The sequence below is a fragment of the Phacochoerus africanus genome, chromosome 7 (genome assembly GCF_016906955.1).
Source record: "Phacochoerus africanus isolate WHEZ1 chromosome 7, ROS_Pafr_v1, whole genome shotgun sequence".
NCBI classification, from domain to species: Eukaryota; Metazoa; Chordata; class Mammalia; order Artiodactyla; family Suidae; genus Phacochoerus; species Phacochoerus africanus.
Window position 1 is genome coordinate 63,314,313 of NC_062550.1, and position 23,338 is coordinate 63,337,650.

At 48.8% G+C, this 23,338-nt stretch overlaps 1 protein-coding gene across 1 annotated transcript; it reads right to left on the reverse strand.

The window, feature by feature from the left end:
* Positions 1–1,715: 1,715 nt before the first annotated feature.
* On the reverse strand, positions 1,716–22,052 carry GPRC5A (G protein-coupled receptor class C group 5 member A). The gene is made up of 4 exons (XM_047787509.1): positions 21,803–22,052; positions 5,736–6,664; positions 3,458–3,516; positions 1,716–2,662 (listed from the first exon to the last, which is right to left on the reverse strand). The coding sequence occupies exons 2-4, from the start codon at positions 6,655–6,657 to the stop codon at positions 2,570–2,572; spliced, it is 1,074 nt and encodes a 357-aa protein (XP_047643465.1). The 5' UTR covers positions 6,658–6,664; positions 21,803–22,052; the 3' UTR covers positions 1,716–2,569.
* Positions 22,053–23,338: the final 1,286 nt, after the last annotated feature.

Below are 23,338 nucleotides of genomic sequence, written 5' to 3' on the forward strand. Positions count from 1 at the left end.
TGGTCGGATTCATTAACCACTGTGCCACGACAGGAACTCCTGACATGTCCTTATTTTAATGAAAGCGTTTACTTATGTGCAGAAGACAGAGACTTGAAGCCAGGTTAGCATCTGGTGGGCAGTGGGGGCGGGGGGGTGGGGAATGACAAGTGCTGTTGAATAGAGAGCACTCTTCTACCACCTGGCAAGAAAAGAACCCAGTTTGAGGAGGGTCTACTTGTCCAAACTCTATTTCCTAGAAGAGAAACCAATTTCCAGCAATGGATGCCATTTCCATGCCCTCTTCTGTCTTTGAAGAGGTTGACCTGATGTCGGCTGTCATGGGGCTACAAACCTTAATGAGGAAGCAAATCTAGGTGTTCACCTGTAATGCAGTGGGTTGAGGATCCAGCATTGTCACTGCAGCGGCCGGATCACAGCTGTGGTATGGGTTCAGTCCCTGGCCCGGGAACTTGCACCTGCCATGGGCACAGCCAAAACAAATAAATAAAATGGAAAAGCAAATCTTGAGTCTTTTGTAGTTTTACCTCTTGCTCAGCTCCCTTCACTTAGTTGATGGGTGGAGACAGAGAAGGAAAGAAAAGAGGGGAGGAAATACGTATTTCTTGTGTACCTACACTGTGAGATAACACACATGAAATTATATTGTTTTCTCCTCACAACAAACCTCACTAGGGAATTCCTCTTGTGGCTCATTGGGTTAAGAACCTGACACAGTCTCCGTGAGGATTCGGGTGCAATCCCTGGCCTCGCACAGTGGGTTAAGGATCCAGCATTGCCCCAAGCTGTGGTGTACCTTGCAGATGCCGCTCAGATCCAGCATTGCTGTGGCTGTGGCCTCAGCTGGCAGCTGCGGCTCCAACTCCACCACTAGTCTGGGAACTTCCATATGCTACAGGTACGGCCCCAAAAAGCAAAAAAAAAAAACCCCAAAACCTCACTGCGTTATGGCCTCTTTGGAAAGCTTGCATAGTCTAGAAGAATCCAAATCATCATTTGTAATTCCCCTTATCAATACAAAACTAGACTGATGTTAGTGCAAAGCCATGCGAGTGACAGTCACCTAAATCTCTGTGGAATGCAAGTGTCCCTAATTCAGCAGGTCATTAATGCCGCTCCAACCTCCCCACACCAGGCTATCTTTGTGATGAGAAGCAGAGTGGCAGGCCCTGAGGAGGTGACTCCCTAACTCAGCTATAGCCTTATGAATATCGTTTGGTTTCTGTACATGGAGATTTATTTCTTTTCCTTCTTCACCCAAATGCAATTTTCTATTGCCCTGCCCCACAGAGCCGTACCTGGAATTAAGTAAATGATCATTGTTAGCTACCCTGTCTTTTCCAAGAAATAATATGAACCAGTTCTGTCAAATTAGGGATCTGGCTTTATCCCCCACGACAATCCAACCTCGGGTGAAACGTGACACTGGCTTTGAGGGCTCCACCCCGTCTGATCTGGGCTGCCCAGCTCCATCCCGAGGTTGCCACTCCTGTTCTCCTGGAGCAAAACCTCGGGTCCAGGGTTTTGGCTCCCCCACCCAAAAACACAGGGGTGGACACTCCTGTGGTAGCCGTGAGGAGGAGGAAAGATGCAAGGGGCAAGGTCAATCCACACCCAGTGGAAGGGAACCTCCAACTGCCGCTCCCATGTGAAGACGAGGGGCTGCCGACTGTCCCCGTGTCTAGTGCCCACCAGTCATCCTGCTGCAGCCACAGTCAAAGAGTTGCCACTGCACCTTTATTGCATCTCCAGTGAAGAGCAGTGAATAACTTATTTTACAAGGAATACTCCCCCCCGTGTGTGGACAATACCCACGTCCAGACCCGTAGGGATGACTATTTACAGAGGCTGAGGAGCAAGGGGATGGGAGGAGGATTGGCACAGCGACTTAGAGCAAAACAGTGCACACGTTCTCCTGGCAAAGAGAAATCAGGCTGGTCTGCTGGTGGGGTCCGGGGAGAAACCCTGCTGAGGCGCAAGGAGAGGTTAGTCTGGGGACTGATGGTGAGTCTGGGACCCTGGTCAGGCAGCACCACAGTGGGGAGCAAGCTTAGGGTGACTTTCAGCCCCTCCCATCCAGGCACGAAGGGAGGCACCAGGGAGATGTGGGTGTGGGCGGGGTGGCCTGAGAGACGGGCCTTTGCGGGTTTTGCTCAGATTTGCAGCTCTGCTCAGAGCTAAGCCATTGTCACAGAACTAGCTCAGAGGTGGAAGAGGTGGCGTCTGAGGCTGAACGAGCCAGCGTATAGTCAGATGACCTGAGCCCTAGTCGCACGTAAAAGGGCAGGGACGGTCAGGGTCACCCTGCGTCGCCTGAGACGCCCGCTCCAGAGAAGCAGCCTAAGGCTGGGGACAAGGAACAACCACAGAGCGGCCAAGAACTGCAGTCCTGCCAGCCTTCTCCAACCTCGGGACAGAAGAACCGCGACCACGGCTGCGGGGAGGGAAGGTCTTCCTGTGATGCTCTCTCTGTACAGCTTCCCTGGAAGGCTCAGGACCAGGCCTGCATCCCGTGAACTCCCCGCTGGCTCTGCTGACTTGCTGGGTTCATCCCACCTTCTGGGACCGGTTAACTGACATCTTTTCTTCCTCCGTAGTCACTGTAGGGGCTGACCTGAGTCTGGGCCCGAGGAATGGAGAAGTCCTTGGGGGAGTTCCGATTCTGGAAAGGAAACGCTCACGGTGTTAAACCTGTGCCACCTCCCAGCCACTTCGGGGACACCCCAACCCGGCAGGAGTCGAAATTTCCTCCCCTTGCTCTAAACCCTTCCCTGCCCTGCAGGCCTGTCTCCTGTCCTAATCCCGTGAGGCAGATTACAAGTAGACGTGTCATCCTTTTTTTTTTTTTTTTTTCCCCTTTTTTATGGCTGCATCCCAGACATACAGAAGTTCCCAGGGTAGGGCTCGAATCAGAGCTACAGCTACCGGCCTATACCACAGCCATAGCGACTCGGGATCCAAGCCATGTCTGTGACCTACACCCACAGCTCGTGGCAACGCTGGATCCCAGACCCACTGAGCGAGGGAGGCCAGGGCTAGAACCCAAATCCTCATGCATACTAGTTGGATTTGTTTTTGCTGTGCCACAGTAGGAATTCCCTTTCTTTCTTTCTTTCTTTCTTTCTTTCTTTTTTTTTTTTTCTTTTTCTTTTTTTCCTGGCTGCACCTGTGCATATGGAAGTTCCTGGGCCAGGGATTGAATCCAAGCCAGAACTATGACTATGCCACAGCTGCAGTAACACCAGATCCTTCACCCACTGTGCTGGACTAGAGATCAAACCAGCGCTTCCGCAGAGACAAGCCGGATCCTTAACACACCGTGCCACAGTGGGAACTCCCAGTCATCCTTCCTCAGTGGCACCCAGGGGCCATCAAAATGGCACCATCATCTGTTCCCATAGGACACACGCTCCTGGGGTACTCATGCCGCTGATGAGAAAGGAGAAAGCTCATTTACCTGCAGCTGGAAGTGGGTGGTGTACGGCGCATAGACCGTATCGCCTGTCTCCTCGGTACCTGAAACAGCCGGAGAGGAGCAAGTTAATGCCACAGTCCCTACCCCGTGCCCCCACCTGTGCTCACCCAGCTGAGACATTTTTCAAAGCGTGACACACAATTCATTTCAGTCTGTCTCCCTGGTGGATGGTCAGTTTCTCAAGGAAGGAGATTGTCCTCAAGCCCAGGACCAGGCACAGAGTCAGCCCCAAAGTAGCTGAATAAATGAATAACTAGCCTCGTATAACCGCTAGGGAAATGCCTTCCAAAACCTCTCCAGACGCCTCTCATACCAGGACCACTTCCAAAGCACATTTGAAACCAGTCTTTTCAAAGATCTGGCCAAAGATGTACCTAGAGTGGCTCTCTCTGAGGATTTACCACTTCTCTACCTGCCTGACAAGGAGAGACACGTGTTATAATTTTCCTTGCGAAGGGACAGAATGTATGAGCAATTGTCTTTTATGTACTGGGGGACAATCGGAGAGATTGAAACTCCAGAACAGATGAGTAAACATCCGCTCATCATAAGTATATCTTGAAAGCACTCCATCCATTTCCCACCAGTTACCTGTGCAATTTACTCGATAAATACCTAAACACCCTCTGTGGGTAAGATATGAAGAACAGGAGGATTGACCAGAAGGATTGCTGCCCTGAGGCTGCTGCTGAAGAGTCTGGAATATGCGACCCGTCACACAAATAGCTATGCAATGAGACAGACCCTGATAAGAGCATTGCCATGGTCTCGAGCTCTGCGGGCGGAGCTAAGACTGAGCACACCTGGAAAAGGGCGAGGTTAGGTAAGGACAAGTCAAACACAGGCAGGAAAGTGCGGGGACTCGGTTCATTTGAACGGAGAGCACAGCTTCAGCGGTGGTGAGGTTCGGGCTGTGAAAAGGCTCCCCAAGGATTCGGTCAATGCAGTGGATAGTGGGGGAGCCAGTGAGGTGTGTGGGCAGAAAGGGGTGGTGGCCAGAGAAGTATGTTAGGGAGAGGAAGCTGACAGCGGCCAGAAAATGGGAAGAAGGGTTAAAGAAGGAAGACTAGTTAGGAAACCATAACACGGGGTCCAGAGGGGAGGGGGCGGAATGGACAGGAGCCGGTGGGTGATAAAACACCCCTCCCCCTTCCCTTCAGTCTTCCAAGTGCACAGGGAAGGGACCAGGGCAGCAGAGAGAAACAGCAGCAAGCTGTGCACCGCAGGCTTCGAGAGCAGAGAAATGTGCTGGCTGGAGCCATGAACCTGGCCTTGGAGGTCTCTCAGTCCTGTCCCAAACCCACTCCCCTCCCTGATGAGGCCCAGAGACTGACAGAAACGCAAGAGACCAATACATAGAGGCGAATGAGCAAAAGCAGTGTTTTGCTTTTGTTTTTTGTTTTGTGTTTTGTGTTTTGCTGTCAGTGTAGCCTGGCTGCTCATGACTCCAGGCAAGAGCAAAATTCTCTCCCAGGAGCCAGAGACAGGCAATAGGCTATAGCTCTTCAGGCTACATGGAAACCCTCGGGAACTTTATGGAAAGCCCTGTTGGTTTATGATAAAAGAGCTTTCTCCCGGCTCTGTGTTCTGGAGTCACTGCCTGGCTGGGCTTTATGCCCTCCAGGCTACAAAGGGTCCACATTTCTGGAAGGATTGCCTAGTTGTCTTTGATAAGGAACGCGAGCTCATCCACCTGTCTGTAGGAATTTTTCTAATCATTGCTTTTTCCAGTCCTTTGCTCGCTCCATCATGGTTTGTTTTTTTTTCCTTGTCTTTTGTCTTTTTAGGGCTGCACCCATGGCATATGGAGGTTCCCAGGCTAGGAGTCGAATCAGAACTGTAGCCGCTGGCCCACACCACAGCCACAGCAACTCAGGATCTGAGCCGAGTCTGTGACTTACACCACAGCTCATGGCAATGTCAGATCATTAACCCACTGAACAAGGCCAGGGATAGAACCTGTGTCCTCATGGATGCTAGTCCAGTTCACTAACCGCTGAGCCACAACAGGAACTCCCTCCACCGTGTTTGATTCAGAGAAACCTACATAGCATTGTGTAGACAGTACTAGATAAAGACGCCAGAGGCCAGCTTCATCTCTAACTAGCTGGATGATTTTAAGCAAGATCTGAGCCTCAAGGACCTTATCTTTTCAATTAGGAGAATGACACCTATCATCTTGCGTGTCCCTTACAGCTGTAATAGCCTAGGATTCGGCCCCATTTTCCATAAGGAATTCTCCACCCAGCCAGCTTTGTACCTTGAGTGATTCCCTCTTGAGTGTAAGCTTGGTTCTCCACACCGTAGCTCTGCTTCATGAGTTGAGGTTTACAGAAAGCATCTTCCAGAGGGTAATCCATAGTGTTCCGTTGCTTGGTGAGCAATTGAAACTCGGGTACCATGTAAGCCAACAGGAAAACCCAGCCATTGGCCACCAAGGCTGCGCTGAGGATGGTGTCATCCCACTGGGGCCCAGGGGTAGAAACAAAGAGCAGGGCGATCCACACCACCCAGACGGCGAGGGAGAGGAGCGTGGTGAAGTAGATGTGGGCTCCGTGTCTCTTCCAGCCAGTGAAGGGTCCGCGGAAAACGAAAGAGGCCATAAGGAAGGTCAGCACCATCAGGAAGAGGACATAGATGAGCAGCATGACAAAGTCCTCGTTGCGCCGAGGCGGAGGCAGCTCAGAGAAGATGTTGACGTTGGTCCTGTTCATGGTGAGGACGATGTACTCGATGGCGATGACATCCTGCACCAGGCTGAAGGCCACGGCCAGGCCCAGCATCACCAGCAAGGAAAGCCCCCGCCTCCCATGGACCAGCCTGGTCAGGTTGAAGGCGTGAACCAGGAGGCAGGAGAAGCAGAGGGCGAAGAGGATGCCGAAGAGGAAGAAGCGTGTGGGCCCCGTGCTGCCGTCAAGTTGGATGATGAAGGCGAAGGTGAGGCCGAAGACCCCCAGCACGCCCAGGAGGAAGAGGAACTGGATGGGGAGCACTTTGCGCCTGTTGGAGTCCTGCACCTTGCAGATGAGCACCAGGAGGGCGACCATGAAGGTCACCGAGCTCACAGCCCCCACGGCGGCCAATGCTTCTAAGACGATGCCCCAAACTGCTTTCTGATCACATAGTCTGTAGTACCGGGGGTCCAGGTTCGAGCGGCAACCGCTGGGAGCTGCCGTGGCCATTCTGGTCCTGCAGGAAAGCAAAGTGGGGATGAGGGTGGCTCTCCCAGCAAAGCTGGGCACAGGGGACCAAAAAGGATTCAGAAACAATTTTGCATACTTAGCCAGGGTTTTGCCCCTGAACTTACAACCTTACTTTTTCGGGGGAGGAGAGGAGGCACGGGCAAGCTGCAAGAGCAAGGGGCAGAGTTGGAAGAAGGGAAGCTGGAGTTCCCATGTGGAGCAGTGGGTTAAGGACCTGGCATTGTCACTGCAGTGGCTCAGTGTCACTGCTGCTCTGGCCTGGGTTCGATTCCTGGACCAGGAACTTCCACATGCTGCAAGTGTGGGCCAAAAAAAAAAAAAAAAAAGGGAAGAAGACGAAGGGAAAGCTCAAGACCCCTTTTATCAAAAAGCACCAGTGAAAGCTCTTGGCCTCTTCTAGTGCCAAATTGGGAGAAAATGTGCAGAAAGAAAGCAGCAAGAAGAAGAGCTGGGATTGAGAAGCAGGAAAAAGTACAAAATGTCCAGAGGGTCCTACCTCTTTCCTTATAACGGAAGAAACAGCTCAGAATTTCTTCACCACATACCCATAGATGCTTATAAACATGATTTCTCTGGCCCTTCACAGCATAGTGGGGTGCTATGATCAACCCAAGACAAAAAGAACACACCCCCTCCTGCCCCTTCCACTGTGTCACGCCAAGATCAGACCACAAGGCAGAGCACAGTAATGAGTCATGACTGGCTGACCCTCCAGGGCTGTCCTTTCCCACGTAGAGAGAATCCAAACACCTGCTTCCCTTAAAGATGCAAAATCATCACTCTAGTTTGTTGAGATAGTCATGGTCCAACATTTTTATTCACAGAGCAATGAGGAAAAAATTACATATATGTCCATGCAATGTAACACATACACACATACACACATGAATATTATGTAGATGTTAGAATATTATGGGTGCTGTGTTCGCATAAAATAACTTACATAATTGATAGCTTAAATCTATCTTCCTAACTTTGTCATGAGATGTGCCTCTCAAGCTTCCTTTTGTATCACAGAGCCATTCTTTCAGCTGAGCACTGGGTTAATCGCTTGTTGAGATGCTCAAGAGTAAAGGGGAAGCGCCATCAGACACGTTCCGTGCTGTAGTGGAAGAGAGAGACGGGCTAAATCTGCCACCACGGCCACAGCCTTCCCGTGGCTTTCCCTGTCCAGGGGTCTGTCACCTGCACTCCACCCCAGGGAAATGACACCCCCATCTTCCCTACCACAGGCAGAGCTTAGAGCAAAGAACGGGTAAGGTTCCATCTCCGCAGGGCAGTGCAGAACGGGATGGAGGAGGGAGAAGAACAGCAAACAAGCTTCAAGTATGAGCAACCTCTGAAATCCAGGGGCCCAGAGTCTGATATCAGAGCCTCACCCTGGATGCCACAGAACAGGGAAGGGGGGCGACGAAGATGCAGAAGAGGAAGAGCCCCATGTAATTCAAGGGCAGCGGCGGAGGGAAGGGACCAGGCTCCTGCATTCTCTTCCCTCCCCACCTCCCTGCCTCACTCCCTCTCAGATTAATCATAAGGGCGGTGTCCTGATGGAAAGGTATTTCTCTCACCCTCCCTGCCCGGCTCTTCCCCACCCATCAGGGCAGTGCTGTTTTGTTGATAAGTAGTTGTTGTTACAATGACCTGATCATTATAAAGGACTTTGAACCTGATGACTCTCCATCTTGAGAGATGGATGAGGTTTTCTACCAAAGGATGGTTCTGGCGCTGCCTAAGAGGGACAGTAAGGCAGAGACTCCCCCCCCCACCCCCAACACACACACACACTTGGACCCCTAGGCCCCTCACTTCTGTGCAGGAAGGGCTTGTGTCTCTGGGTCTTCTGGTGCCTACAGACCAGCATCTGACATTAAACAGATAAGGTAGGGGATTCCTGGAGAAAGGAAACCAAGCATGGCTCTCTTGACATAAGAGAAGCCATTTTTGGCTGAAGTCTTTTTTTTTTTCTTCTTCTTCTTCTTTTTCTGCCACAACTGTGGCATATGGAAATTCCTGGGCCAGGGATCGAATCCGAACCAGGGCTGTGACCTATGCCACAGCTGCAGCAATGCTGGATCCTTAACCCACTCCACTGGACTGGGGATGGAACAGGCACCTCCACAGAGACAAGCCAGATAATTAAACCACCACACCACAGTGGGAACTCCTGGAGGCACTTTGTGATCTAAGCCTGACTACAGTGCTTGCTCGTGAACAGGTCTCAGCAATATGGTATTACAACTGATAAGTTGTAAAGACTCCTAGTTCTACCTAGAGATTAGCCTGAAGTGCTAATAAAGCGCTAGTAAAGTAGTCATCTTTAAGTAACCACCAGATCAACTGGAACCTAAGGGGAGATGATGTTGACTTTTTCTATTTTTTTTTTTAATAAACTTTATTTCCATCTTGGAATTTTATTTTATTTTATTTTATTTTATTTATTTGCCAGGCATGCAAAAGTTTCTGGGCTAGGGATCAAACCTGCGCCAGAGCAGTGCCCCGAGCCACAGCAGTGAAACAGGTCCTTAACCCACTGAGCCACCAGGGAACTCTGATGTGGACCTTCTCTTACCCTTGTGACTTCAATCAACTGAAGCTCGCATTGATTAACCATCAACCCCCAAGCCCCTCCATGAATATGCATGTACCCCTAACTTAAAACAACCCCCATTTTGCTGTTTGAGGAGACACTGCTTTGGGAAAGATCCCTGGTGTTCTCCTTACTTGCTGCAAATAATCTTTCTTTCTCCTGATTGCTGGTTTGGTCATGTCTTTTGACTCAACACCCTCCTCCAGTTTTTTAAGTAACAACGAGCAATGGACAGTGGGTATGGAAAGGACAGCAAACCCATTTCCCCCAATTTCACCTCCACCTTCCAACCTCAATCATGCAAGGGAAATGGAGAAATAGGCCCCGAAGTACCTTTAAAACATGTTTTTAAAAATGTTTAATTTTTTATTATAGGAAAATTCAGGCATACTCAAAAATAAAAAGAATAGTATAATAGAGGCCTGTGTCTTCATCACTTGGTTTCAAAAATTACTTCTCTTGGAGTTCCCAATGTGACTCAGCAGTAATGAACCCAACTAGTATCCATGAGGATGTGGGTTCGATCCCTGGCCTCGCTCAGTGGGTTAAGGATCCAGCATTGCCATGAGCTTCAGTGTAGGTCACAACGCAGCTCGGGCCCTGTGTTTCTGTGGCTGTGGTGTAGCTCAGCAGCTGCAGCTCTGATTCGACACCTGGCCTGGAAACTTCCGTATGCTTTGGTTATGGCCCTTAAAAAAAAATACAAAAAAAAAATTACCTCTCTAGGGAGTTCCCTGTTAACACAGTGGCTTAAGGATCCAGCATTGTCACTGCAGGGACTGGGGTCACTGTTGTGGCATGGGTTCGATCTCTGGCCCAGGAACTTCCACATGCCGTAGGCATGGCCAAAAAAATTTAAACAAAAAACAACTGGTCTATGGCCAATTTTGCTTCGTTTACATCCCCACCCCACTTGCTAGATCATTTTTAAGCAATCCCAGACATTGTATCATTCTATACATAAATACTTCGGTATGCTTCTCTAAAAAAGATACAACTCTTCTTTTAACTTAGTCCCACTTTAAAAATTAATAATGACTCTTCAACTTCATGTATCCAGTGAGGTGTCATATTTTTCAATTCTCTCATAAATGCTTTTTTTAAAAACACTTCTTAGTAAATATTTTTTTATCTGAGTGACTCATTGTTTGAAATTATCCTTCCTAATTCACCTCTGAGCCCTCCTCCACCCCTTCCCCAGCATGACAGGGATTGCACAACAGGTCTGAAATGTCCCAAGCACTTCCAACTTTGTCAGAGGGAAATAAAATGCACCAAACTCATTACCAAGCAAGTCTGCAGTGAGAAGGCGCCAGGTCATGCAGGGAAGGGCCCAGGTGAGCCGCAGGGAAGGTGGCTAGGAAAGAAGGACAGGGTTCTGAGAAGCAGAGGTCTTCTAGAAAGCAGGCTTTGAGGTGGAAAAGTGAAGCAATCAGCATTCGGGAACAGAAACTGCCAGGAGCTAGAGCAACAGCCTCGGAGAAGAAACTAAGGGCTGGAGCGGGAGAAAACTGTCACATGGACTGTTGTTCGTAACCAGAGTCAAGGGCAGAGAGACCCAGGGTCCACCAAGAAAGGACTTGCTCCTACAAAGACCACACAGGGGAGTTCCCATCATGGCTTTGTCAGTGGTTAATGAATCCGACTAGGAACCATGAGGTTGTGGGTTCGATCCCTGGCCTCGCTCAGTGGGTTAAGGATCCGGCATTGCCGTGAGCTGTGGTATAGGTCACAGACGCAGCTCAGATCCCGAGTCGCTGTGGTTGTGGTGTAGGCCAGTGGCTACAGCTCTGATTCAACCTCTGGGAACCTCCATATGCCGCAGGAGCGGCCCAAGAAATGGCAAAAAGACGAAAAAAAAAACAAAACAAAGACCACACAGGGACAGAAAGAAACCATTTACTCTTGGACTTGCTCTGGAAGGGGAGGGCAGGTCTCCTAACTCGTTCTCACCATGGATCAGGCGTGGTGGTACACAGTTCGCTTGTCTCATCCTCGCAACCACCCTATGAAATAGCTTGTGTTGTTATAATTCCTGTTCTACAGTTACAGCAAGTGGCTGACTCCCCAGAGTCACCCAGCTGGTAAGAGGAAAGACCAGCATTCGAACCTGAATTCTAACTCCAGCATCACAGGTCTTAAGGCGACACAAGAGGTGTCATTTAACACAAGGGGTACCCCCCTTGGTCTGGTAAGATCTTCAAAGCCGGGGAGGAACTGCCAGTTAGAAATAGGGTGACTGCACTAGTGCTCGGCTGTTGCTTTAGGCTGTGAGCACGGGTTAACTTCCTGAGATACGCAGCCTGCCCTTGGCAAGTTGCTCCAATTGTTCAGAGTTATGCAGACCCTCAAATTCCCACCCAGAAAAAAAAAAATGACTCTATCTACAGACTGGCTGTGTGTGCTCTTTGGCCGTAGACAGGTCAGGACAGAAGGGCCCAGGGGAGAGATGAGAAAGCGAGGCAGGAGGGCATCCCAGAGGTCTCCCATTTGTGGACCCAAGGCAGTGGCGCTAAAAGCCAACTTAAGATCTACCACTGGGTCAGGAAGTGGCCGAGGAAACCCCTAGTCCATCATCCAGGTCCTATCAATCCTGCATCTTCAGTATCTCCTGGGTATGACCACCTCTCCCAGCCCTAAGTCAGCCCACCCATCGTCTCTGCCTGGACCACTCTGAAGGCCGAGCTCTCTGTCTCCAGGCTTGCCCTCTCAGAGCCTCTCTATCCACATCCAGGGGAAGAGTCCTAACCTCTGCACCTCCAGTCCCTGCTGCCTCACCAGCCTCACCAGCTTCTCCAGCCTCAAACCACACCACGCTCTTCTCCTTGTCCCAATATATCTGCTTCTTATTATCCACCATCTCTCTTCAAACATTGTCAGGGGACAGTCTCCTTGATGGGCCCTATTATCCATCCTCTTAAAGGTCCCCTCTCCAGGGATGCTTTCCTGGAGGCCCTAGTCTGGTGAGATGCAGCTCACAAATTCCCCGAGCCTCTGTATTTCCTGCAGTGGTGTTTATTACAAAACCCTGTAGTGTCTGTTGGTGAATCTGTATCTCCTTCCAGATTCAAAGGCGCTGTGAAGGCAGGGAATGAGCTAGTAAAAGTCTCCCTGGGAGTTCCTGTTGTGGCACAGCGGAAAGGAACCTGATTAGTATCCATGAGGATGCAGGTTCCATCCCTGGCCTCGCTCAGTGGGCTGGGGTCCGGCGTTGCCTTGAGCTGTGGTGAAGGTTGCAGACACAGCTGGGATCCTGAGTTGCTTTGGCTGTAGTGTAGGCTGGCAACTGTAGCTCCAATTGGACCCCTAGCCTGGGCACCTCCATATGCCATGGGTGCAGCCCTAAAAAGCAAAAAAAAAAAATTAAAATTAAAAAGTCTCTCCCAAGTCTTAGTCTAAGACACCTAACCAGGATGCCCGACGGTACACGTGGGTAGACGTGGAGTCCGGTGGGGGAGCAGGGGCTGTTCCTGCGACGGCAGTGGGGCGGCTGGTACCTGGTTTTTTCACAAGCCCTCAATCTGCATCCTCAGTTCTAACCCCCTTGCTCCCAGCCTCTTCAGGGGTCTGAGATAGGACCTCTGGCCACAGCTGGGCTCCTGTCTGAGTGACTCCAGGATCTCCTGGTAGCTTGGATCCTGAGGTGTTCCCAGGAGGCAGAGAGGGATTTGCTGAAATCCAGTCATTGGCTCCCACCCAGTCCCCTGGTGACTAAGCCCTGTGCTCTGGAGGGTGATGGTGAGGTTTTACTGTGTTGCTCCTGCCGGGGGCATAAGGAAGGACTCTGAGTCATAAGGGTAAGATTCCTTTACTTCTTGCAACTGCTGACCAACTGCCCCCATCCAGTAATTCACTAACACCCACAACCGAGACCACGAAATCCCTTGGCGCTGCCTTAAGCCCTTTTCAAATGAGTCAGGACATGACCGAAAGGTTAAAAAAACAAAAACCAAAAGAGGGAGGAAAGGAAGGGAGCAGGAAAGGAAAAAGAAGAACCAGAAAGGGGACTGGCGGGGGGCGGAGGGGGGGAGGAGGAGAGGGAGGAAGGCAGGGAGGGAGGGGGTCACTGAGCTCAACTCCGGGCCTCTGACTCCACCCCTTTAGGAAAGAGGGGTTCCGCTGCCTCTGTGCATGGACACCAGCTCCTGGAACCTCATCCTCTCTGTAAACAGGGGGTCTGGTGTTGACACAGATGCTCTGAAACGGTGCTCCATTGTCCATCCCTCTGGGAAGCTCCATGAAGACAGTTTCCAAATCTTATTCTCCCTCCTCCTCATCCTCCTTCTTGCCCCATCTCCTTTAATTTTCTTATTTTATTTATTATTTTTTTTTTTTGTGCTTTGGAGTTCCCATCGTGGCTCAGTGGTTAACAAATCCGACTAGGAACCATGAGGTTGAGAGTTCGATCCCTGGCCTCGCTCAGTGGGTTAAGGATCCGGCGTTGCCGTGAGCTGTGGTGTAGGTCGCAGACGCGGCTCGGATCCCGTGTTGCTGTGGCTCTGGTGTAGGCCGGTGGCTACAGCTCCGATTCAACCCCTAGCCTGGGAACCTCCATATGCTGCAGGTGCGGCCCTAGAAAAAGGCAAAAAAAAAAAAAAAAGACCAAAAAAAATTGTGCTTTTATTTATTTATTTATTTATTTTAGGGCCACACCTGCAGCACATGGAAGTTCCCAATCTAGGGGTCAAATCAGAGCTGCAGCTGAGGCCTACACCCCAGCTCACAGCAACGCCAGATCCTTAACCCACTAAGCAAGGCCAGCATTCAAACCCACATCCTCCTGGATACCAGTCGGGGTCTTAACTCACTCAGCTATAATAGGAATTCCTTGCCCCACCTCTTTTAAAGCACAAGTGCGGCAAACTCCTAATAAAACCCCAGACCAGGGCTGGAGGTGAAGTTGAAGGGTCTGAACACAGGCCCAGGGGAGGGACGCAACATCGTGAATGGATCCCTCACCTACAGGACTGACCCGAGAGTGGCCTTGACACACGGCATGGACTGGGGTGCAAGGTCAAATGCCAGCCTTTGAAGGGTCTCCCAGCTTCTCCTTTCCAAGAGAGCTGGGGAAGGGTCTGGAATTACTTATGCCCAGGCCTAGAAGGTTGCCCCACTGGCCGCATGAAGGCCTCCCCAGATTATCTGAGTGTCAATTACCTCGGCCCTGAACCTCGCCCAGAGCTGATCTTAACATTCCTCCTTAGGAGATCTATCTCCTGTCATCTTAAAAGAGGAGGGCAGTGACCTCTTTGAACTAATGCCAGGGAGATGATATCAAATAACTCCAGTGTTTCTGAAAGTTGAGCCTTTGAACCATCCCAGCCAAGCAAATTGGCAATTTTCTAGCATTTAAATCTCTCTAGCCTGGCACTGCCATATTCAATCAGTAGCAATAACAACAGTCACAATGTTAAGTATGAATAAAACTAATGACAACTACTGTCACATACTGAGTCTTCTTTCGAGCCAGGCTCGATGCTAAGAATCTATAAGTTTTTATGTGTGTTTACTCATTTATATGCTTTTATATCTATTATCTCATTTAATATTCCTCCAACTAATTTTGTAGGTGAGAAGACTGACTCTTTCTTTTTTCTTTTTTTTGCTTTTTAGGGCTGCCCTCAAGGCGTATGGAAGTTCCCAGGCTAGGGGTTGAATCTGAGTTACAGTTGCCACCCTACACCACAGCCACAGCAATGCCAGATCCAAGCCAAGTTTGCAATCTACACCACAGCTCACAGCAATGCTGGATCCTTAACCCACTGAGCAGGGCCAGGGATCGAACGTGCATCTTCATAGATAACAGCCAGATTTGTTTCTGCTGTACCACAACAGGAACTCCCTGAATCTTTTTTTTTTTTTTTTTTTTTTTTGACCACTCCCATAGCTTGTGGAAGTTTCCAGGCCAGGGACCAAATCCGTGCCCAGCTGTGACCCCAACTGCTGCAGTGACAATGCCAGATCCTTAACCTGCTAAGCCACAAGGGAATTCCAAAAAGACTGATCCTGAAGAGACAAAGTTACATGTCCAGTGTAACATTATGAGGAAGAATATCCCTTTATGAGCAATCTTAATTAGAATTTGACCTTGCATGCCATCTCTAAATCACCATTATGCTCTTTGAACATTTTTCTCCCTGACTCCAGCCTGTCTCTATTTATTTAAATATTTTTAATTGCAGTATAATTGATTTATAATGTTGTGTTGGTTTCTGGTATATAACAAAATCATTCAGTTATACTATATATATCCTTTTCATATTCTTTTCCATTATGTTTTTTAATAGGATATTGAATATAGTTCCCTGTGCTATATAGTAGGACCTGTTTATCCAACCTATATACAATAGTTTGCATCTGCTAATCCTAAACCCCAAACCCACCTCTCCCCCTTGGCAACCACAAATCTGTTCAAGCCTCTCTATTTAAACCATGTCCCAGAAGTCTCCAAAGCAAACAATCCTGCATGTGGCCAATCTTCCAGTCAATCCACAAATGTTTAAGTGCCTACTTTGTGTCTGGTACTGTGCTAAGTGTACAAGGCATGCAACGTGGCCACTGCCCCTGCAAGAACCAACAGAGTCACAGAACAAACAAATAAGAGTTACAGAATGTGCAGGGAATGCTGAGGGCCATGGAAAACAATGACCTACTCTACCTAATGGGGAAAAAAGGAAAAGAATTTAGAGTGGAGACCAGGGGGATGAGATCTGAAAGATGGGAGATTCTTAGGAAGGTAGGACCAAATGGAGCTTAGAAACACAGGCTTGTGGGGAGAGATGCTCAGTTTAGCTTTGCTGAATCTCAGATGAATATGGGACATGTTCATGGAGGAATCCAGGAATGATAAATTCTAAGTCTCTTGGGGTTTACTCTGGGCCACACCATTCAATCCTCACACCAGCTCTGTTATTATACCTCCTTTTCACAGTGGAGGTAATGGGGGCACAGAGACATGAAATAAATTGCTCAAGATCACTGGGCTCCTTTTTTTTTTTTTTTTTTTTCCTATTCTTTTTAGGGCCATATCCATGGCATATGAAAGTTCCCAGGCTAGGGGTGGAATCAGAGCTACAGCTACCGGCCTACTACACCACAGCCACAGCAACAAGGGATCCAAGCCATGTCTGTGACTTATACTACAGCTCATAGCAATGCCGAATCCTTAACCCACTGAGCGAGGTCAGGGATCGAACCCGTATCCTCATGGAGCCTAGACAGGTTCATTTACTGCTGAGCCATGAAGGGAATTCCACCCCCCCCCCTTTATTTTGGCCTCTCCCGCAGCATTCGGAAGTTCCAGGGTTGGGGATCAAACACAAGTTCACGTCAGTGACCACACCAGGTCCTTAACCCACTGAGCCACCAGGGAACTCCCCTGGAGTATTTTCTATCTGGAAGGGAACTGGGGCTCATCCAAGACCATTTCTGACAAAGTTGCTCTTTTATCTCAACACATGTGTTATTCTCCTTGCCAAAAAGGAACACTTCTCCTCCTGGTCACAATCCATTTACTGTATTCTTTAGAAATTTGGCCCCAAACTTACCTCTGTCTTGAGGGTTTTTTAATTATTAGTCCCAACTCATTCTAAATTTGTAGATCTCTTCATAGTTTTTACAATTAAGGATTTCTCGGCACTCAAGTTTCTCCATACAAATGTCATACATTATACATTAATATCAGTGCTAACTAGCCTATCAGATGACAAGCTTCTTAAGGAAACAGAGCAAATCTCTTTGTTGGTATCCCCTTCCCTATGCGCTCTTCCCAGTGGTTGGGGTTTTTTTTGGGGGGGGCGTGGAGGGGAGGTTAATAAATAAATGTACCTGTATTCACCAAAATTTTGGGGGACCAGGGGGCCGTATCCACAGCATATGTTAGTTACCTGGCCAAGGATCAAATCTGAGCCACAGCTGCAACCTATGTCACAGCTGCGGCAACGCCAGATCCTTTAACCTGCTGCACCGGGCCAGGGATCGAACCAGCACTGCCACAAGGACAACACCTGATCTTTAACCCATTGCACCACAGCAGAAACTCCTGCACAATAGTTGTTGAGCAAATATTTTATTTATTTATTTATTTATTTTGCCTTTTCAGGGCCGCACCTGTGGCATATGGAAGTTCCCAGGCTACGGATCTAATCGGAGCTACAGCTGCTGGCCTACACCACAGCCACAGCAACGCCAGATCCTTAACCCACTGAGCGAGGCCGAGGATCGAATCTGTGTTCTCATGGATACTAGTCGGGTTCGTTAACCACTGAGCCATAATGGGAACTCTGAGCAAATATTTTAGAATAAGACTGACCAGTCTGTATAACTAAAAGCAAGTTATTTATGAGCAAGTGTGAGTAATGGAGAGGAAGGATTTGGGAGATGAATATGAGCTGATGCTAATTCTCCTATTTTATTCGAGCTGAGTTCTAAGGGGGGGGGGGCGGAGTCCCACAGAAATTTCTCTGCCCTAGGTGAAGGATTAGTTTTAAGTGGAAAGTGTCCACAGGGAAATCTGCAAGATCACCTCTTTTGGGTAAGCCATCCAACATTCTGATGACATAAAAGTGATGCATTGTGGCAACCGCTTATGAATAACACCTGAATAACATCGCTGAGTTGAGTTTCTATGTAGTAACTGGGAGGAAATAAATCATCATTCCCCCACCGGCAGATCTAAATAAGTATGAAAGTATTCATCCCAATTTCCTCACTTTCAGGTAGTTCCACTTTCAGGAGTATTATCATCTTCCTCACTCTTTCTCCCCACATACATACATATATATACATTTGGCCGTGCCCTTGACATGCAGAAGTTCCCGGGCCAAGGATCGAATCCAAGCCATAGCAGTGACCTAAGCCACAGCAAAGACAACGCAGAATCTTTAACCACTAGGCCACCAAGGAACACAATCATCTTCCTCTATTCTAAACAAAGCGTGTGAACTTTAGAGAAATCACTGGAAGATAAAATACTAGAAATCCCCTTTTTTAACTTAATATTTTGAGTGAAATGTCTAAATCTCTTAGGCCTAGAATTTTAAGAAAATTTTCAGAAAATAGGTGGATAAAACGAAGTCCTTTGCTGGTATACCATCTCAAAGCTCTCAAAGACAACTTCTTTTAAGCATTTTATTTTAGCATATAAAGGTAATATATTCATGTTTCCAAGCTAAACTTATCACTCTTTACTAGCCTATTTATCTAAACTCTGAGAATGGTACTATCATACACTCAGTGTATCTAAAAGTACAATATAGACTTTCTAATGTGGGAGAAGATGAGCAGACCAAATGGCCAAAAATTAGATGACAATAGCAAGCAATTGTTATTACAATAAGTGTAAATGGTATTCTTTTTATTTTGAAAAGACTAAATTAAATATACTAGTAAGAACTTCACCTAAAACAACAGGATTCAGAAAAGTTGAAACCGAAAAAATGAAAGTAAATGAAAAAAAGCAACAATAACAGATGGTGTTTATCTTGCAAGTGTTATGTATCAGGTACAAAGTTAAATAATAGCTTGCTCAAGGTAAGAAAATGAAGTATGAGTTGATTTATTAATATCACACAAAGTTTAGTCAAGGCAAAAAAGCTATTCTATTGACCTAAAAGCTTTTTTATAATAATTAAGAATACTCTGGGGAGTTCCTGTCTTGGCGCAGCAGAAACAAATCCGACCAGGAATCATGAGGTTTTGGGTTCAATCCCTGGCCTCAATCAGTGGGTTAAAAATCCGGTGTTGCCTCGAGCTGTGCTGGAGGTCACAGATGTGGCTTGGATCTGGCTGTGACTGTGGCTGTGGTGTAGGCCAGGCGGCAACAGCTCTGATTCGACCCCTGGCCTGGGAACCTCCATATGCCGCGAGTGCGGTCCTATAAAGACCAAAAAAAAAAAAAAAAAAAAAAAGAATACCCTGGGAATTCCCTGAAGATACAACCATCATGAGCTTTTTTTTTTAAAGGAAGCTCCCAGGCTAGGGGTTGAACTGGAGCTGCAGCTGACAGCCTACACTACAGCCCCAGCAATGCAAGATCCCAGCCACGTCTGCAAGCTACACCACACAGCTCAAGGCAACACCAGATCCTTAATCCTGAGCAGGGCCAGGGATCAAACCCACATCCTCATGGATACTAGTTGGATTCGTTACCACTGAGCCATAGCAGGATCTCCCCATCATGAACTTTTGCACACTGAATAATATAACACCAAAATACATAAAACAGTACCTACCAAAAATACAAGGAGAAATCAAAAGAAATACTATAGTTTCAAGAGATTTTATCAGTCTTTAGCAGATGAAATAGAAGATGAAATAGTAGTAGTAATATGCTAAGATTTTATAAATGTTCTATGGATACGCTAGTCAAAATACGCCCTATATTCATATTTTATAAGATCTCTATAATTAATCATGTGACTCAGATCCTCTACATCTGTGATCAGCATACATTTTCAGTAAAGGGTCAGAGAGTCACTAATTTAGGCTTTGAAGGCCATTTGTTTGTAGCTGCCAGCATCCGTAGATAATACAGCGGCAATGAGCATGACTGAGTTCCCATAAAACTTTATTTATAAAAATAGGCTGTGGCATGTGTTTGGCCATGAATCTAGTTTACCAACCCTCCCTAAATGATTTCTTCTATTGAAGCAGTCATGGAACATTTATAAAAACAGAATATTTTAGACCACAAATAAAAAGTCTAAAATAAGAAACATACAGACTATATATTCTGACCACAAGGCAATAAAACTAAGAATATAAGTAGAAACAAACACACCAAACTGCTCAGAAAATTCGAGACTCCTCAAGCAAAAATATTATTCAATTCATTGTTTTTCAGATCCCTATTACACCAACACGACATTTCCTGCATTTCCTCAGCTCAATCTGTGGATTTTTTTTTCTTTTTCTTTTGGTCTTTTGTCTTTTTAGGGCCGCACCTGTGGCATATGGAGGTTCCCAGGCTAGGGGTCTAATCGGAGCTGCAGCCACCAGTCTATGCCACAGCCACAGCAACACGGGATCCGAGCCGTGTCTGCAACCTACACCACAGCTCACGGCAACACTGGATCCTTAACCCACTGAGCGAGGCCAGGGATCGAACCTGCAACCTCTTGGTTACTAGAAGGATTCGTTAACCACTGAGCCACGGATGGGAACTCCCATGTGGATTTTTAAATAGCAGTGAACCTGAAGACCAACCCCCAGGATGAGAAGCATAAAATCAGCCCAAACTCTTCTTCATACCCTGTTATCTTCAGTTCCCACTGAGAAGTGGAATACAAAGAAGCAGACCAAAGAGGACCCCCAAAGAGACATTCACAGATAGAGAGGGGCTAGAATTGCAGCCCTGGGAGGGAGCTGATGGCCTTTCCAAGACCCTTTAGGAGAAACTCAAGGCCCAGCCCCAGCCTCCTCACAGCTACATGGCCTGCAGAGCTGGGATGGAAACAGGCTTCCTGACTCAAGGCTGAGAGAGGCTTCCCACCTCCCCACACCCCCAGGAGCCTGTGTCCGGGGTGACACCCCTGCTGACCCTTCCTCCCCAACATTCCTTCCCTCTCCTGGTGGTAGCCAGCACCCAGACTGGAGGGTGGAGCGCTGACCCCTATCCTCACCCCACCCCTGGCCCAAGCCCTTTGTATCTGAACTGGCTCAAGTGTTCCCCTTCAGGAATGAGCCCACAGCCCTGGCAGATTCAACCCAACCATTCAACAGGTGTGGCGTCTACAAACCCTCTGGCAAAAATCAGCCTGGAAAGAAGTCAGGAATGAAAAGCCCTTCAAATTCCTTGATTCCGACTTGGCTCCCCCCCCCCCCAGGTGGAGGTTTAAGGGACCCTTTGGACAGTTAAGGGCCATTCCTGAGCCAGGTCTACTTGTTGCCTGAAGGTGGGCTGTTGCTGGACATTCAAACGACCTTCAGCCCCGAGGGTCCAGAGCAACTCAGGGGACAGCAAAGTGGGGGGAATGCTATGAGCTGATGGCCCCCACTCACATCAAGAGAAGGGGAGGCTTCTAGAATCTACCTTCCCAAATTCAGAAGGGCATGCTTGTCGTGGAAAGACAAAATAAATGGGCACTTTTCAGAACCTGGGTCACCCCCTCCCTCTTCCTGCGCCTCCCCCCACCCCCCATCCCCCACCCCCCGTCCCTGCCATTCCTCTAAGATCTTTTCTCTTCCCCTGATCTGACCCCAAAACTACTCCCCTGCCTAGCCAGGATTCCACCTCCTGAGTTTGTTCAATGTCTGAACAGAAACTATTTATCCTGGTTAACTTTCTGCTCTCCGCCTCTCTATCTTAGCCGGGGTGGCGGGGCGGGGGCGCGGGGGGCGGTTTCCGGTAGTGGCGGTGGGATCTGATTTGAGTTAAATTCGAGGAATTTCTTTCCTGGGATGGTTTTTTTCCTCCGAGCCAGTCGTAGTCCGTTACCGGGATTGCTCCCCTCTGGCATCCCCCCTCCCAGCCCCGTTCTCCCGGAGGATTTCAGTCCCGAAGTCTGGCGCGCTCCGGGCTTCGCGCACCTCACTTACCCGGGCGCCTCGGCTACGGAAGGTGAACTTGGTGCTGCTTCCCGCACGTAGAGGCAGCACCGGAGCCCCTAGCTGCTGGGGATCCCGCGGGCGGCGATTACGCCCTCCCGGCGCCCAGCAGTTATAAAGGCAGCTGTCCTCGGAGGGAGGAGGGAGGAAGGGGGTGAGCAGAGGGACAAGGGGCGGGAGAGGGTCAGGGGGAGAGGACACGCCCATTCCAGTGCCGCGGCACTGCATGCTGTTATGAAAATAAAAGTCCCCGTGCCAGGAATGAGCCAAAAGCCGCCTGACGTCAGCGGCATAGTCACCCTTGAAATAGGTGGTGGGGGTGATGGGAGGAGGGACCCCAGGGGACCCACCCCGTCCCGCCCCGCGCATCAGCTGCCCCGGATGTCTCAGGGAGCGGAGGAAAGGGGTCAGAGGGGACCGCTCTGTATCCGTGCTGCAAGCCGTCACCACCTCGAGGGAGCCACACCCGCCCTCTCGCCGGGCACTCCTGTCTGCCAAGGGCAAGGGCTAGACAGCCCGCAGCGCAGGTGAGATTCCTGGGTCCCATGGGAAGCCAGGCCCGGGAAAGGGGGAGCTGGCTACTGTCTGGGGGCTCCCTGGCCACGGCAGGTAGAGGCCAAGGAAAACGTCGTCCCGGATCCAGAGTCTGGTCAGACTACTGGTGAGAGCTGTCCCGAGACGGGCACTGCCCCGGGCGGGAGACCTGGAGAGATCGTTATCTCTCCACTTTCCTAACTACTTCTTTTAAAGCCTTGAGGATGCAGGGAGAGGAGAATGCGGATGCCAGATAAAATTATGAAATAAAGGAATTTGCCTTTGGTATCTGGGGCTCCCTCCCCTGCCCACCCCTCTTAAGCGATCAAGCCAATCCCACTGAAACCTGTCTTTATTGACTTGTCAAACAATGCCTGAGTGGCTGCCTCCTGGCTGTCTGCTTCAGGCAAGGTTCTACCCCACCGCCTTGAGGGAGGGGACCTATGCGCTTTCAAGGTGCAGGTTAGTTATCGCACCTGGTCACCTAACCTGGAGTACTATGCATATAAATAAACAAGGAAGACCTAGGCTTCCCAGCTTTCTCCTCACTTCTCTAACCCCAGGTTTCCAGAGTCTAATGGGCTTTTTTTTTTTTTTCCTTTTTTCTTTTTTCTCAGCAGCATATGGAAGTTCCCAGTCCTGGGACTGAATCCAAGCTGCAGCTGCAACCTACATCACAGCTGAGGCAATGCCAGAACCTTAACCCCTGCCCTGGGTTAAGGTGTCCACCACTGCCAAATGGACAATGCCAGATCCTTAACCTGCTGTGCCGCAGTGGGAACTCCCTCTAAAGGGCTTTTTTAAAGTGGCTTTTGGAAGACAATGCCTCCACCTTTGTTAGGTTTTTATTTCCCTGTCAAGGAACCACAGCCGAGGTTTTGAGTCTTGGAAAGCTTCCCTTGAGGCCTGCAGCTCAAGGGTCTAAGTCCACTTGCTCCTCTCCCAGGCTCCTAGGCACGTGTGTGTGTGTCTCATCTGTTAAAGGAGGAATTT

Excerpts from the sequence above, each read along its gene's own strand:
- GPRC5A (XM_047787509.1), bottom strand. The coding sequence starts at position 6,657 with ATGGCCACGGCAGCTCCCAGCGGTTGCCGCTCGAACCTGGACCCCCGG. Across the intron at positions 3,517-5,735 it reads TCAAGAGGGAATCACTCAAG|GTACCGAGGAGACAGGCGAT; the intron begins GTACAAAGCTGG and ends CGGCTGTTTCAG. Across the intron at positions 2,663-3,457 it reads CCACCCACTTCCAGCTGCAG|AATCGGAACTCCCCCAAGGA; the intron begins GTAAATGAGCTT and ends TTTCCTTTCCAG.